At 35.3% G+C, this 14,510-nt stretch overlaps 2 protein-coding genes across 3 annotated transcripts; one reads left to right on the forward strand and one right to left on the reverse strand.

Moving 5' to 3' along the window:
• Positions 1-2,120: 2,120 nt before the first annotated feature.
• Positions 2,121-14,250, reverse strand: LOC107802389 (protein S-acyltransferase 10-like). 2 transcript variants are annotated; one of them, XR_001651816.2, is made up of 12 exons: positions 13,968-14,249; positions 13,706-13,820; positions 12,045-12,119; positions 11,860-11,931; positions 11,581-11,718; positions 10,285-10,318; positions 9,272-9,381; positions 7,452-7,538; positions 5,911-5,994; positions 4,669-4,734; positions 4,200-4,429; positions 2,121-2,568 (listed from the first exon to the last, which is right to left on the reverse strand). XR_001651816.2 is itself a non-coding variant. In XM_016625872.2 (11 exons), the coding sequence occupies exons 1-11, from the start codon at positions 14,041-14,043 to the stop codon at positions 4,252-4,254; spliced, it is 1,035 nt and encodes a 344-aa protein (XP_016481358.2). In that variant the 5' UTR covers positions 14,044-14,250; the 3' UTR covers positions 3,932-4,251. The 2 variants fall into 2 exon arrangements, 1 of the variants encoding a protein (XP_016481358.2); XM_016625872.2 differs by lacking the exon at positions 2,121-2,568 and having other exon boundaries at positions 3,932-4,429; positions 13,968-14,250.
• LOC107802387 (uncharacterized) lies at positions 2,249-3,296 on the forward strand. Its single transcript, XM_075235536.1, has 2 exons — positions 2,249-2,580; positions 2,906-3,296. Exons 1-2 carry the CDS (start codon positions 2,249-2,251, stop codon positions 3,180-3,182), a joined length of 609 nt encoding a protein of 202 aa, XP_075091637.1. The 3' UTR covers positions 3,183-3,296.
• Positions 14,251-14,510: the final 260 nt, after the last annotated feature.

Consider the following 14,510-nt stretch of genomic DNA (forward strand, 5'->3'; position numbering starts at 1 on the left):
ATTCCTTATATGCAAATTATACTTGCAATATATTTTATCCACTTTCAAAAACTTCAACAGTATGGACTTAAATTCTCCACATGCAATTTTAGAATGACAAACCCCACTTAAGTAATGAGGCAACTTCGAGAATATATGCCAAATATAATATCTATGTATTGTATGTGGTATTACTTCAGCATTGAATGGCTTAATGCTCGGACACTGGTTGGTTATGATAGCATCTGGATGAACATTTCCCATGGCCTTAAGCCAAGTTCTAAATATCAATTTGTAACTATCCATATCTTCATGAGACATGAGAGCACATCCTAGTAGTATGGATTGTCTGTGGCAATTGGTGCCAACAAATGAAGCACATGGCATATTATAGCGATTCACAAAGTACGTCGTATCGAAGCATATTGCATCATGAAATTGCTCATATGCCGATATACAGTGTGAATGCACCCATACCACATTTCTTATCCTACCAACATTATCAACGTCTATTGAATAGAAAAACTCTCTATCCTTTACATGCATTTCATGAAAAAAGTCGAGCAATGATTGTGCGTCTCCTTCTTACATTTTAAAATTCTTACTCTTTAAAATAACATTTCTACAATCATTTGGAGTGCAACCCAAATTTTATGGTCCACCACGTTGAACCTAAGCAAGTCTAACATTCTTGGAGGCTCTAATGCCAGATCAATCATGAGCTACAAGATCCATCTTCAAAGAATCACTAATGGCTTATGTCTAGCCATCAATTGTGATATGGTAGGGAGGAAATTATGATTGTGCTCATTAACGACCTTAGAGACACGCCAACAACTAGAATCATCCAAAATAGCAGTGACCCTAGCTTTACAATTGTTACTCTTGGTGGTAAACTTAGTTTTGCGAATCCTAGCCCTATCACAACAATAAGTTATATACCTAGCAGTGCCACTGCCCTTATTGTTGGAATTTCTTTTGACGATAGAAAATCCTTTCAATCATGCATGTTCTTTGTAGAATGCAAATAAAGAATTTTTATCTCTGTATCGCATTCCAAAAATTGGACCTGCAGCTACATCCTCTTCGGTGAAATCATCCTCCATTTCCCGATCAACATCATATTCTTCTAACTCGTTTCGTAAAAAGTGCTCTTCATCATCCTCAGCATCTCCATAGTATTCTTCATCGGCTTCTCCATCTATCTAAAGGTACAACATTGTTGAAGCTGCAATGTGAATCAACATTGACCCAATCGTATTCATTCATCAAATTGTCGTTCGATGTCATCCCTAAAGATTTGTACAACTCACACTAACTCGATCAAACCTACTATCTTGGTTCATATTCATGTTTGTTGTTTCATATTTTCTTCATTTGGATTCATATTTTCTTGCATTGTCAAATTTTCTTTGTTTGAATTCATGTTTAGATTAAGAAAAAGAATGAAAGGATTATAGCCATTTATGTGATCGGCTCTTCAATTCATATTTAGTATACCAAATTTTGTTATTTTTTAAATATACAATAATTTGCTATACACATAAAATACACAATGAATGTAGAGACTTTTCATCTTCCTTTCTATGGGAACATAAATGATTTCATGTTGCTCAATGTATTTGGGAATAGGAATAAGTTACTATATTTTACTAATGTGTTTTGGAGAAAAAATTGTTGGGAGAAATTCGAATGAGGTCATGGTAGTCATTTCACAAGTGTGGCAACAATTGGGCCAAATTAGCGTGGTCATTAAGCAGCTCTCTATGATTTAACTCCATCTCTGAATGCAATCCCTGCCATATCTGTATGCTTTAATGTCCAATAATGCCAAAGTTCGTCCAATCCAGACAACTTCGGAAAACTCTCCTACATTATCTAAGCCAACCTATTTTTCTGAATGAATGAACCTTTTAATAAGCTCTAGCTGGCAGTGGCATAGATGCTAAGGAAATGAGATAAACTAGTCCTAATCTAAGTTTGTACAGAATAAATCTCTAAATTAAAACGAGATATGTCCTATGTCATTATGTCAAAAGGCTGATAGAATATGAGAATGGTACTTGTTTTGTTGGTTTAAGGCTTTACAAGATAAGCCATTATAAAAGAAAAACCCTCACTGGCTTCACATACGCATAATATCCAGTAAAAAAGAGAACTAAATTCCAAATCAATTGTTCGTTTATCCAATCTTTTGTCCTCTCCAAGAACTTTGCAGATATATAAGGAACTAAAAGGCTGATTTTGAGAAGAAAACTAAATTCCAAAAATGAACCTCTCAACAATTGGAACAAGGTCTCATTCTCATAGTCATCATCGTACCCATTCTGTTAGCTTTCCTGCTAGATCACATCCTAGCTCAATCAAGATTGAACAAGTCCTTAACAAGATAAAAACTTTGGAATCATCATTTTCTTCTCCAAAAGCAGCAGAAGAAATAACCCACAATGCTATTTTTGGCCTTGTCGAATTGTACAAGTGCATAGAGGAATTCCTCGTGTTGCCAATGACACAACGGGCTCTTCTTCAAGATCAAGACGATAATTTGGTGATGGAGTCGTTGGAAATATCTGTTAGATTCATAGATATCTGCAGCAACACGTGAGACACAATCATGTTGATGAAGGTAGGACTTAGAGAACTCCAAACAGGGCTTCGAAGAAGCAAAAATGGGAACGATCATATAAGAATCCAAAGCAATGTGACAGACTACATATCATCCAGAAGAAACACTCAGAAGGAAATTACTAAGTCCCTCACAATGCTGAAGTAGATAGATAACGCAATGGCAACCACGAGTACTCTGTTCAGTTCAGAATCCCAGCTTTGTTCCATAATAAGGGTCCTTAAAGAAGCAAAATTTGTAACAATTTCAACTTTTCAATCATTTCTAACACTTTTTTCAATGCCAGTCTTGAAAAGAAAGCCTACTAAATAAATGGTTGTTGGTTTCAAAGCTTGTGCACAAAGGGGTATTAGCGAGTGAAATGCAGAGGAAAAAGCTGAGCGAATTGGAAAATGTGGATATTTCCCTGAATAACTTGCTGCTCCATAAGGAAGGGGAAGCAGAAAACATCGAATTTGCACAAAGAAATTTGGAGACTCTGGATTCAAGCCTGGTAGATTGTGAAAATGGATTGGAGCAGTTGTTCAGACTTTTGATCCGCACTAGGGTTTCTCTTCTCAACATACTTTCTCATTAGTCAGTACAGAATTAATAGTGCAGGTCTTGTGCATGGATATGCAGCTCAAGATGTTTGGATTATTGCAGCTGTGATGTATAGATACACTTCTAACGAATCATTTCTATTAAAAGTGAATTCATAATCTAGAGTTAGCGGACAAAATCATTGAGTATGATCTAATTATGTGTATACATTTAAAAAATATTCATGTATATATGTATATATATACAACATACATGCATAGTTCGAGGTGAAAGTAGTGGATTTTCTCGAATCTATAAAACCTACCTTAGATTTCCCTTTGATATACATGAACTAGAGCGTAATAGCAAGAGAAATGGATTTTAATTTTGAAGATGCACAAACATTTCCTTTTTTCAAGAATAGCAGTTTTCAAGCAAATAATCAAACGTAGTACTATTTTTGTAATGTTAAAATATCTCTGGGTCGTTCTTTACTTTTATAAAAACTGAGTTGTTCTTCTTTCTTTTATTCTCAAGGGAAAGGGGCAAGAGTTGAGACCAGTCCGGACCGGGTCAGTTCCTGGTTCCTGATTGAGGGGATAGGTGTGGACCCTGATAATGCGGTATATGGTTCACCGGCCAGACCAGCCCCCTGATGCTTTGGTGGCACAGTGACTAGCAGTAAGCACAATGTATCCATGTTTAAATTGGAAACAAGGCGATCCTAAACGTGGGTCAAGTTTAGATTCCACATCATTTTGAAAAGCTAAGGAGATACCGTGAATTCCACAAATAAAGGTGAAATTATGTAAGTATCATCACATTGATACCACAAACCAATGGTTGACAAAGAATTTTCACACTGGTATAATCAACAACTATGACTCAATCCCAAAGTTGGGGTTGGCTATTTGAATCCTCACTGACCATGTTCCCCATTTAAATTCATCTCAGGCCATCATTATAAAAAATATAAAAAATACGAAAAGTAACTAGAAATTCTCTATATTTCCTATTGGTATAAGAATTTCTAATAGAGATAAAGACTCCTAGAAAGCATATACTTTCATACCAGTACAACCGAGGTAAAATTTTGATTTCAATCACAGCTGCAGCAGAAGTGATCAACAGCAACACCGACAAGCAAAAAAATCCAAGCATGTATAGGGTCTTGACTTCTCTTGAAGTTCTTGTGCTGTTGGCAGTGGTTCCATCCTGTACATGCTGCTCCGAGCACAGCAGAACTCGTATGAATTTCTGCATGCTCCTTTGCTAAATGGAAAAACTCTTTCCGGTATGTTCCTGCAAATCATTGTAAGTGTCAATTTGCGCTTGAGTACAAGAAAATCCTGAAGGCCATGCATGTCTTCCTTTGGTTTTCTAATATCAATCTAAATAACTCAAAATCCCTACATCCGCAATTCATGTTAAGCCAATATATGCCATCATATTATTAAAAGCACTAGCTCAAAGCAATCCTGAGACATACCTGCTACATCTCAACAACATAACATGATACAAGGAATGAAGAAATAACCAACCTCAAATAGGGGATGCGCCGTCGTCTAACGAGCTCATAGGTGGTCTGATTTGTCAAAATAAGATAGCTGTCCAAGAAACATGTAAAAGTCCAGTTATTATTCCTGAAGTTACATTTTAGAAATGTCGTGAAGTGCAAACTTCACATGTTCAGCTAACGATACTGAAAAGAGCATACGATACTCCGTATCACTTTTCACTATGATGGTTGAAATTTATGTTCTGAGTAAGATCAGCTAAAAGTTCATTGACAAGACTAAAGAAGAACTACTGATGTTTCTCCATGCTGTTGGACCAGCAAGTTAATCTACCGTTAACCATACTAGAACAGATAGCATGTAACAAATTGGCCCAAAGTTCTTCCTAGCTTAGTTCGATGTGTTGTGACCTATCTCACAAGATCAAAGTGAAGTGATATAGAGTCCATTTCTACTTTACGAACATGAATTGTGATGATACTACATCCCTTATCCATGAATTCCTAATCACCTACAGAAAACAGAGCCAGGCAACATGTTGAGAACTAACATGCGTGACTTGTAAGAACTTAAAAATTAGAACGGGCAGAGGATTGGAAGGATACAAAAGTAGATCTGGAGAACCATCTGTTTATGCATCTTCTGGACTATTTGGACAAAGAGAAATAGTGCTTATTTCGAGAATAAAAAGAACCACATTTCTAGAGTCAGGAACCTTTGTTTGCAAAACCTGTTTTTTTTTTTTTTTTTGGGTGTAAAAGGAGTATACCTGAGGGGTCGTTTGGTACGCGGGATAAGGCGTGAGATTAAATTTATACTCTGTTTGGTTGGCAGTATAAATTTATCCGAAGATAAATTTATACCGTCAACCAAACATGGTATAAATTTAATCCCAGACTTAATACTGGATATCCCATCTTATCCCATCAAACTAGGGATTATTTTATACGATCTCCTTGGTGGGATAAATTAGTCCAGGGATTATAATCCCGGAATAATTTAGTCCACGTACCAAACGACCCCTGAGAGTATGGATCAGTATATGGAATTTTTGGACTCATTTGGAAATATGTAACTAGAGATTTTTGTAGGGGCTGTCTTGTTTGGTTGTACTTTTGAGTACCTTCTTGGTACCTTTATTAATAAAACTTTTACCTTATCGAAAAAAAAAAAAAAAACTTAAAAATTTAATAGATCCAACAAAAATCTGAACTACCAAATACCACTAAGTAACAAGAGTTACATACCAGTAACGAGAAATCTTACCTATGAAATAGGAGGAGGAGGAGGAGAAAGAAGAGGCAAATAGATAAAGCAGCTAACAGCAATATCACAATTGCATATGACCACCTGCAACAAAGCCATTGTCACATTTGACATCATTACGTTTTTAAAATTGCAAGATTGTCATGAGAAACCTCATCTTTTATGTGTTTGCATCAGATAAAATTTATATACAGAAGCAAAAACAGTCATCATGTCAGCATAAGCTTTGTCCTCATCATGCAGTCCCTTCTTCTTTTTTCTATTTTTTTATGACCGAGAAATCCGTCTGGGGCCAACCCTTAGGACCAACCGCAGCCTTCAAAACTCGGAGATAATGGGCCCGCCCCTCTACCCTTCTCCACTTAAATACCAGGCTTAGTTTACATGGCGTAGAGCTCAACCTGTGACCTAAATCACAAGTCCCTCAACCTTTGTCACTTGAACTAAGCCCTGGGGGACCATGATGCAGTCCCTTCTTTTCCTACTGTTACCACTGTTAATCTCTTATACAACAAAAGTAGTTTCCTACTCATCTTAGATAACTTAAGGAACCTAAATAAAAACCAATACTTGCAGATTCAATCAGCCTGGCTATTTTATCATTATTTTTTCGATCTCGCAACTTGAGTACAAAAGTGGTGCACATATGCAAATCACATTTTATCTCCCAGCTCGTCAGTCTAATTTCCTTGTTCCCACTCAAATGTAACTTCAACACAGTTCAATGAAAATGAAATTTCACCTGGATAAAAATGCAAGATATCGGGGATTGAGGTCAGCATTGCTTAGTAATCTCTTCAACTGCCATTTTATAACAACTAAAAATTTATACCTCCAGTGGTTATTCATACTCAAGTTTACTTTGGTTTCTTTTCAGATTGTTCAGTCAAGGAGTTAACCTTATGTGACATGTGAAGGCAATGCCAACAGAGATTAAAGGGCAATGGCATGGCCTCTTTTCCAAGCTTCTTACATCAATAAAGCGGGACTGACATTTCATGCACTGACACATTCAAATCCACTCGTCTGTGTTCCATCCAACAAAATCTGGAACTTCCTTTTTAAAGTAACAAGATATGCAAGAATTCACTTTTCATGTAATGAATACACTAGTCAATTTATTGCTTACGCTAAAGCAATTGAAGCCAACATATAAAAATCAATCAGCTATACCTTAATCCCAAATTTAGTTGGGTCTGCTAAAGTCTATATGATTCATGATATATGACTATGCAAAGCTCACATCGGTGCAGTTGAACTGAAACCAACATGCTTCCACTAAAAGTTTAGGAAGCATAAGCCATAAAAAGGTTCAATCTAAGTTGGACAGTAATGCAAATTATCCTTCTATTGTATGCTCCACCTAAAACTCCATTTATATCTTCTTTTTGACTGAAAGGAAGATATCATTGATTTTAAAAAATAAAAAGACATATTTGAAGGACAAGAACAAAAACTCCAACAAAAACTCCTTTTTTAAGCCAAGAACTTATTGAAAAAAAAGCGCTCAAAAGATAAAGCATTGCTGGACAGACACATACCATAGCTTTGATACGTGAGACTTCAAGTATTGAATATATAAAGTGCCAGTCCAAAGGGACAAGGCTGTTTCTGAGCAAATGTACCACCTGTTATGCTTGGTAAAGTAAATAACTATAGCAAAGATCAATAACTTAAAACTTGAGAGATAAAGATAAAAACAAGAAATTCCCATAGAATAAAAGCATCCTGTGTAAATGGAATAAAACTTAAGAGCTACGCCAAAAAAAAAGTGTTTAAACATGCAAGGTAAGTGGTATTAGCCAGTTGAAAGCTCAGAAATAAAGTGTACTTGCATGTTATAGACCCATAGTCTCGTTGCTTTGCAGACTAGATGACAATGAATTACACATTTGAAAGCACATATTTTCCAAGAAGGCCACAAACCCAAACAAATATGTCTCCAAGTCTTGCTGCACCCTATGAAATGGCCCAACATATTCTTGTGTTTCAGCTTATCGAACTCCTGTCTAATTTTTTACCTATCCAACTTGACCAAATTGCCATGGACATGTCACATACTGATTCAAGTTTGTTTTAAGGAAAATATAATATTAAAAGTAGATTTTTAAATTGTCAATTAGATGATAAAAGACACAGGATAACCTTTATGTTCCCATCAAATGATAAAATAACCAGGATAAGGGATAAAGCTAAAAGAGAGGGATTCTAACAAATATCTGTGTCATTTTCTAGGAACAAGGGTTTTATTTAAAACATAAATCTTTAAGTTGACACTTTGTTATGTAAAATACGCCTCTGTGAGTTTGCTCATATAATTGGTTACGAGCTTGGATGAAGAAGGAGGGTTGCAGTAGATGAACAGCCTGTGTAAAACTAATTAATTTATGATGAAGAATCAAAATAGGATGGTTGAACTGGAGAAGTGTGACCAAAGGTATGCGATAGGAGGATACCTCCCAAAGTGAAAGATAAGTTCTATAGAATGGTTGTATGACCCGCAATGTTATATGGGAGTGAATGCTGTGCCTCTAGGGTACAGCATATCAACAAGACAAGTGTCGCAGAAATGCAATGTCAAGATGAATATGCAATCAGAAAAAGATTAGATGCATTAGAAATGATCACATTCTGCAGAAGGTTCAAGTAGTACAGGTAGATGATAACGAGAGGTCTCTACAGATGGTTTAGCCATGTCTTATATCAACCTTCAAATGCATCCATTTTGGAAAAAAATTGAAAATAATTTCAAGTTCCCAAAAACTGGTGAAATTTATTCTTCCACTCACGAAACTTCAACTTTTTTTCAAATAAAATGCATGTCCAAACACAACTTCAACTTCAAAAAACTATATTTCAACGCAACTTCAAAAACTCCTTTTTCAAGTTTCAACCAAATCTATGTCCAAACGCTAGCATATGTATGTTAGTAAAAAATGTATAGAATTTCTAACGCTAGAGAACCTAAAGTTTTAAATATTGGATTAGTACAGATCTAAATGGAGTGCTATGGTTAGCGATGATTCATATAGCGGACCCCAACTAGCTTAGGATTGAGACATAGTTGTTGCTACAATACTATGTTATATCATATAGTTTTCTAAAACATAATGACCATTGTGTCATAGCAACATCAAATTTCCATCTTGCTCCAACATAACATAAAAAATCAACAAAATGGATCACCAATTTCAAACTTTCTATGAGTGAGGTTCTTCTTATTTCTCTTTTTTTGGAAGGGGTGGGGTGTGTTTGACCGGTGCACTTAGTGATTTCAACTGAATTGGAAGAATGCTTTTTCTTGAACAGCAAGCAAGAAACAAATATCATGAGTGTGTCAAATTGGGTAATGCTTGCTCACCAAAACCGGCAATGGTTACCCTGTCCTACGCATGTGCCAAGCCAAACACAGTGATGATCAAACTGGAGAACGCATTTGTCACAATCATGACAATGTTTAGCTCGTGGAGGCTGAAAATCAAACAGAATAAAGATCAAAATCTTAGAAATTGTTAGCACAACTGTAACAAACATAAAAGGACAAGTTATAAGTACTTAACAAATCAATGGAAGTCTTGTTATTAACCCACTTCTTTTAATCTTTTCCTATTAACTTGACCTCTTTGATCTTTCACAGTGTCTAAGTTTTTGTGCTTGTCAAAAGAGATCATCCATTTGAGGTAGGAGTATGTGCAAATACAAGGACCACGATGTGTTAATTGGCAAGGTTATTAGATTTAAAATGTATAGCTAATCTTTACCACGTAAAGTTTACTTAAATTGAAAGAAATAGAAGCAGTTTGAAGTTTCAAATAACATCAGACACAAGATCACAAAATATCCAAGACACAGTCCCCAAAATGCATCAATAAGACAGAATGCTGAAATACAAATAGGAGTTGCAAAGAAAGAAGAGAAAAAGGGTAAAGACATGGTGCCCTAGTAAGGAGAACTACCCAAGCTTCTTTCACAAACATATGCACAAAAGATAGGACAAAGTTTGACTTCACCAATTCAAACAAGACTGGACTATCAAATATTAATGTTCCATTTATCTAATACAACTAGCTGCACATTTATTCAGGATGTATATACAGTAGGATAAGTCTCGAAGAAAGTATACCATTGTATGGATGGAATATCTTAGAAATACGTAATATTCACGAGAGAGAAAATATAAGAATTGCATTTAAGGTCAAAATTCAGCTAATTTCCTACCAAAATATAGCACAGAGATTCATATCATATAGCTCGCATATCATGTCACTAATTTGGCTAATCCAAAGATACTTCAAGTCGTTAAGAATCATCCGCAGGTATTGAGGTTAATATTTGCTTTGCATACAAATGGAAGACAGAGATAGGAGTTTCTACCTGCATAATATTACAGTAGGTGCACGTCACACTTCTGGAAAAGAGAACGAGAATCAGTTAGAAAAACCTGATGATAATACTAAGAAAATCATGCAATCTATGACCGCACAACCGCACAGTAAGATTTCTACCTAAAATAGGTGGAAATGAAAGAACATAGAAGGGAAATAATTTTGGTAGATTGAATTCATAGGGTAAAATATATGTCCACCAACTGGGAAAATCGTTATTAATGCAAACTGTCATCAACCTCAGAGATAATACAAACTTCATCATCAAAGAGAGACAAGAAGAATTTGCAGTGGCAGAGCTTATGGCAACATTTCCCCCATTTGTTGGTGCAATTATATCACCTTTAACAATAGTTAAGCATTCAGTATTGTATAATCCAGAGATAATACAAACTTCATCATCAAAGAGAGACAAGAAGAATTTGCAGTGGCAGAGCTTATGGCAACATTTCCCCCATTTGTTGGTGCAATTATATCACCTTTAACAATAGTTAAGCATTCAGTATTGTATAATCCATCGAAAACTGCTTCTAAAAGCGATGAACAAGAAAGAACGGGTTAATCACACAAATTGCGCACAGAATTGATCACGTATTAGGGGGTTACATCAGCTTCCTGATCAAACTTATCTAATAACTTGTCAAAATCATGCAGTGTGAGGAATCTTGAGAGGGAAATCGCCATCCATCACAATGCAAGCAGCTATACTACATTCCATCAGTTATGCCTTTAAACAACCGAGTCACAACAAGTCTCCTCATGAGCTGGTCGTGTGAATATTCCTTTACCATGTCTTGATTTGTTAAGAAATGCAAGATTAGGCTTCTCCTGCTTCACATTAAGGGCTTCACTTGTAAGCTATACAGCAGTTTTGCTTCTTCATGGGACTATGCAGTTTCCAAGTGGAGTACCTTGCTATAACATTTACATCTGAAAGTGCTAATATGTTCATCCACAGGCCACATGTAATCACATTGTTCAAAATGGATAGTGTGGGATAAATACTACTTCACCACTATAAGCTTTTTAACTTAAGAAGCCAGAATCCTCCTAGTACAACTAGCACCATGAAATATAATTTGTCAAGCACATTTCACAGTCTCACAGCGAACTTCGAAATCCATGGTTCACATAAAATTTGAAATAAGCAGAATCTAAATGCAAAACTGAACTTGATTAAGCAAATAGAGCCATAATAGAGGCTGTATATTAGTTACAAAGCACTCAAGCTGCTTTACATACAACAAGAAAAGCATAAACATGCTGATATTCAAGCCAGCCCTACCTAACAGATGTTCCTGGAGGATACATATCCATCACTAGCTTTGCCCAAGATGTTGTACCACTCCCAAGAAGATTCTTTTCTAACTGGTTTCTGTCGATCGTAATAACTACACTGCCATTTTTGCTTGAAGCAGGCTGGCTTTGCTTGATCATATAACATCACAAAAGGCAGAAAACAACAGAAATTAGATAAACCTCTTTTCCACCTTATTTTGAGAAAATCCTTATATTCCAGTTATTTATTTTGTATGTAACAAACCAGAGAGGGAAAATATCTTACTTTGAGGTTATTGATGTCCTATTATGTGATGCATCTGTCTCATTGGCAGCCCTCATTGCATCAAGAACATAGCTACATATTCATGAAAATTAACTTTTTACAGGCCTTTCAGTAAAGTAGTAGGGTGAAGCTAGTAAAGACTTATTACATGCTTAGCTTAAAAATAAAATCATTAGCCCAATTACCCAGGAGAAGAACCAGAGGTGATGAAGTATTGAGCCAGTGTAGCAGCAAGCAACAGCAAATACGCTGTCGTGTACCTTCGAAGCAAAAAAGGAGGGTGATGAGCAATTTCATAAAAAGAGCCTCAGAGAAAGTGAAATATTAAGAAAAGTCATCCAGCAAAATAATCAAAGACATTAAGTTTTGATCAGTTAAGGAAATATAACTTTTGTATTGGCAGCTAACTCAATTGGGATTTTTTGACATCCTATAATTACAGAGTTCTAAAAGTTTCTATGCGTTGGCATTTAACCTAGATCTCTACCCCACAAAATCGAAAAAACAATCCATTTGTGCATCAACATGGAGTTTTTAGATTCTCAAAAAAGAAAACAAGAGAGAGAAAGAGAAAGAAGTTTCTACTTTCTAATAAAACACAGGATGTTAGCTAAGAGAACCTTCATTCCTATATACACATTAACAATGAATTGTGTCCTTCAGAACTAGTTGGTTTCTACCAAATCAATAAAATGAAATTCTAGAGGAAAAGCAATTTTACCATATGCAACTCCAGATCTTACAGTTTTTGTAGTCCCTATCAACCATAAAAACTTAGCCCTAGCTGGTAATATGATTGCAGTTCACCTGAAAGTTTAATCCTAACTTGAAAAAAAGTAGCTGACTCAAAAGTCTGATTAACCACACATCCTATAGTGTCCAATACCAGATGGGGCATTTTAAGTCCTTATAACTTCTCCAATTTCGTATTAACCACTCACAACCTAATTGTCGCTCACCTGAAAATTTAAACCTAAATTTCAAAGAGCATGGACTACCTTTAAGATTTAAAGGTCCTGTTTCCTTCTCTTTCATTGCACTCATTCGCCACCAACCCTGGAGGCTTACTGTTTTCCTTAATATATCATCAGAACCCACTTTTAATCACTGAAAAGGAGAAGTTCCAACAACCAACTCTATTTAACATGTTTATCTGCCAATGCTTTTGTTCTCTCAAAATCATCACTAAAGCAGTTTAAATCGAAGGATTGATACTTATTGAATTACAGAACTCCTTGGCATTTCAATTATGCCCAAGTTCCCGTTTGCTGATCAATATGGTCTTCAGCTACTCTGAAACTAAATCACTTACTATTAGCTAGAATTAGCAAGTATTGGAAAACAAAGCTTTGGTAAGCAATTTCCTAGTCAAGCTTAAAGACGTTGCTGCTTAGCTCAAGATTGCATCTTTCAACCAATTCCATGTCATTTACACCTTCATATATTATCCCCAACTTCAAAATCAGCTCTCTGCTTTATTCAAAAACAAGCAAGTAAAATGTTGAAAATCATAAAGGTATAAAGATAATGTTTTTGTGATATTTTTGAGTATTGAAGGTTGGTATATAGATCTAAATGTTGATTGAAGCAAATACTCCGTCCGTACCAATTTACGTGACACTCTTTCCTTCTTAGTTTGTCTACATTTCTATATTTAGAAAAAAATTTAACTTTAAACTTGCTATATTTTATTCTTAATAAGATGAATTATAGCAACACAAATAACCATAGCTTATTTTTCACAAGTTTCAAAATCCTTTCTTTCTCTCTTAAACACTGTGGTTAGTCAAACACCATCACGTATAATGGGATGAAGGTAATAATACTGAGTTAGAATATTTGTTACCAGGGATCTTGTTTGGTTTTCTGAATCAAGTCTTTGTCAAATTCAAATAGAACACCAGCATAGATCAGGTGCAACATCACCAGTGCTACTTTCAAGCAAAATGTCGATCTCCGAGCTAAATTCAATCAACAAAAATTAAAAATATATACATAATTGAGAAATATCAATTGAACTAACTGTGTTGTAGAAACAGTGTATACTCAATATACAAACATAAATATATAGAAATAGGATCGTAAATAGGATCGTAGAGGTTACGGACCGGGGTCGGAGAGGCAGGGGAAGAAGGAGAGACCATCCCATGTGTCGCGGAATATGCCGCCACATAATGCTACCATTCTTCTTCTTCTATAATCATTCACTAAAATATGTATACTTTTCAATACAAATTCATCAAAATTGACGCTTTTTCAAAAAATTGCAGTGTTGTTTGATGAGAGTTGCAGGAGAGTTGAATAACTTTGTCTTTTTCCAAACGCGAGAGAGAGAGAGAAAAAAAAAGAGATAAAGGAGTTCACATTCAATCAGATGTGAAAACGTGCCCAGGGGTGGAACCATGTGATTTTATTATTGTGTTATAAAATTCATTAGAATAACATCCCTTCACTTATTAAATACTCTGGGGCAAGCTAAAAAAAATCAGATTTTTTATTTTAAAATTATTTTTGGTGGAAAACAGTTTATATTTGACTAATTAATTAAAAAATATATATATTTTAAGCAATAATTAGTTTCAAAGATACTTTTAAAAAAATATTTCTGGAAAGAAACTACTTTTTCTGTTTCTACTCAACTTTTAAAAGTT

Source organism: Nicotiana tabacum, chromosome 17, assembly GCF_000715075.1.
Source record: "Nicotiana tabacum cultivar K326 chromosome 17, ASM71507v2, whole genome shotgun sequence".
NCBI lineage: Eukaryota > Viridiplantae > Streptophyta > Magnoliopsida > Solanales > Solanaceae > Nicotiana > Nicotiana tabacum.

What these genes read in the sequence shown, in the direction of transcription:
- LOC107802389 (XM_016625872.2), bottom strand. Translation starts at nt 14,043, where the DNA reads ATGGTAGCATTATGTGGCGGCATATTCCGCGACACATGGGATGGTCTC. An exon ending in ACCTCTGGTTCTTCTCCTGG is followed by an intron (nt 11,932 to 12,044) that starts GTAATTGGGCTA and finishes ATGAATATGTAG; the next exon opens with CTATGTTCTTGATGCAATGA. An exon ending in CGGCGCATCCCCTATTTGAG is followed by an intron (nt 4,430 to 4,668) that starts GTTGGTTATTTC and finishes AATGATTTGCAG; the next exon opens with GAACATACCGGAAAGAGTTT.
- LOC107802387 (XM_075235536.1), top strand. Translation starts at nt 2,249, where the DNA reads ATGAACCTCTCAACAATTGGAACAAGGTCTCATTCTCATAGTCATCAT. An exon ending in ATAGATATCTGCAGCAACAC is followed by an intron (nt 2,581 to 2,905) that starts GTGAGACACAAT and finishes TTGAAAAGAAAG; the next exon opens with CCTACTAAATAAATGGTTGT.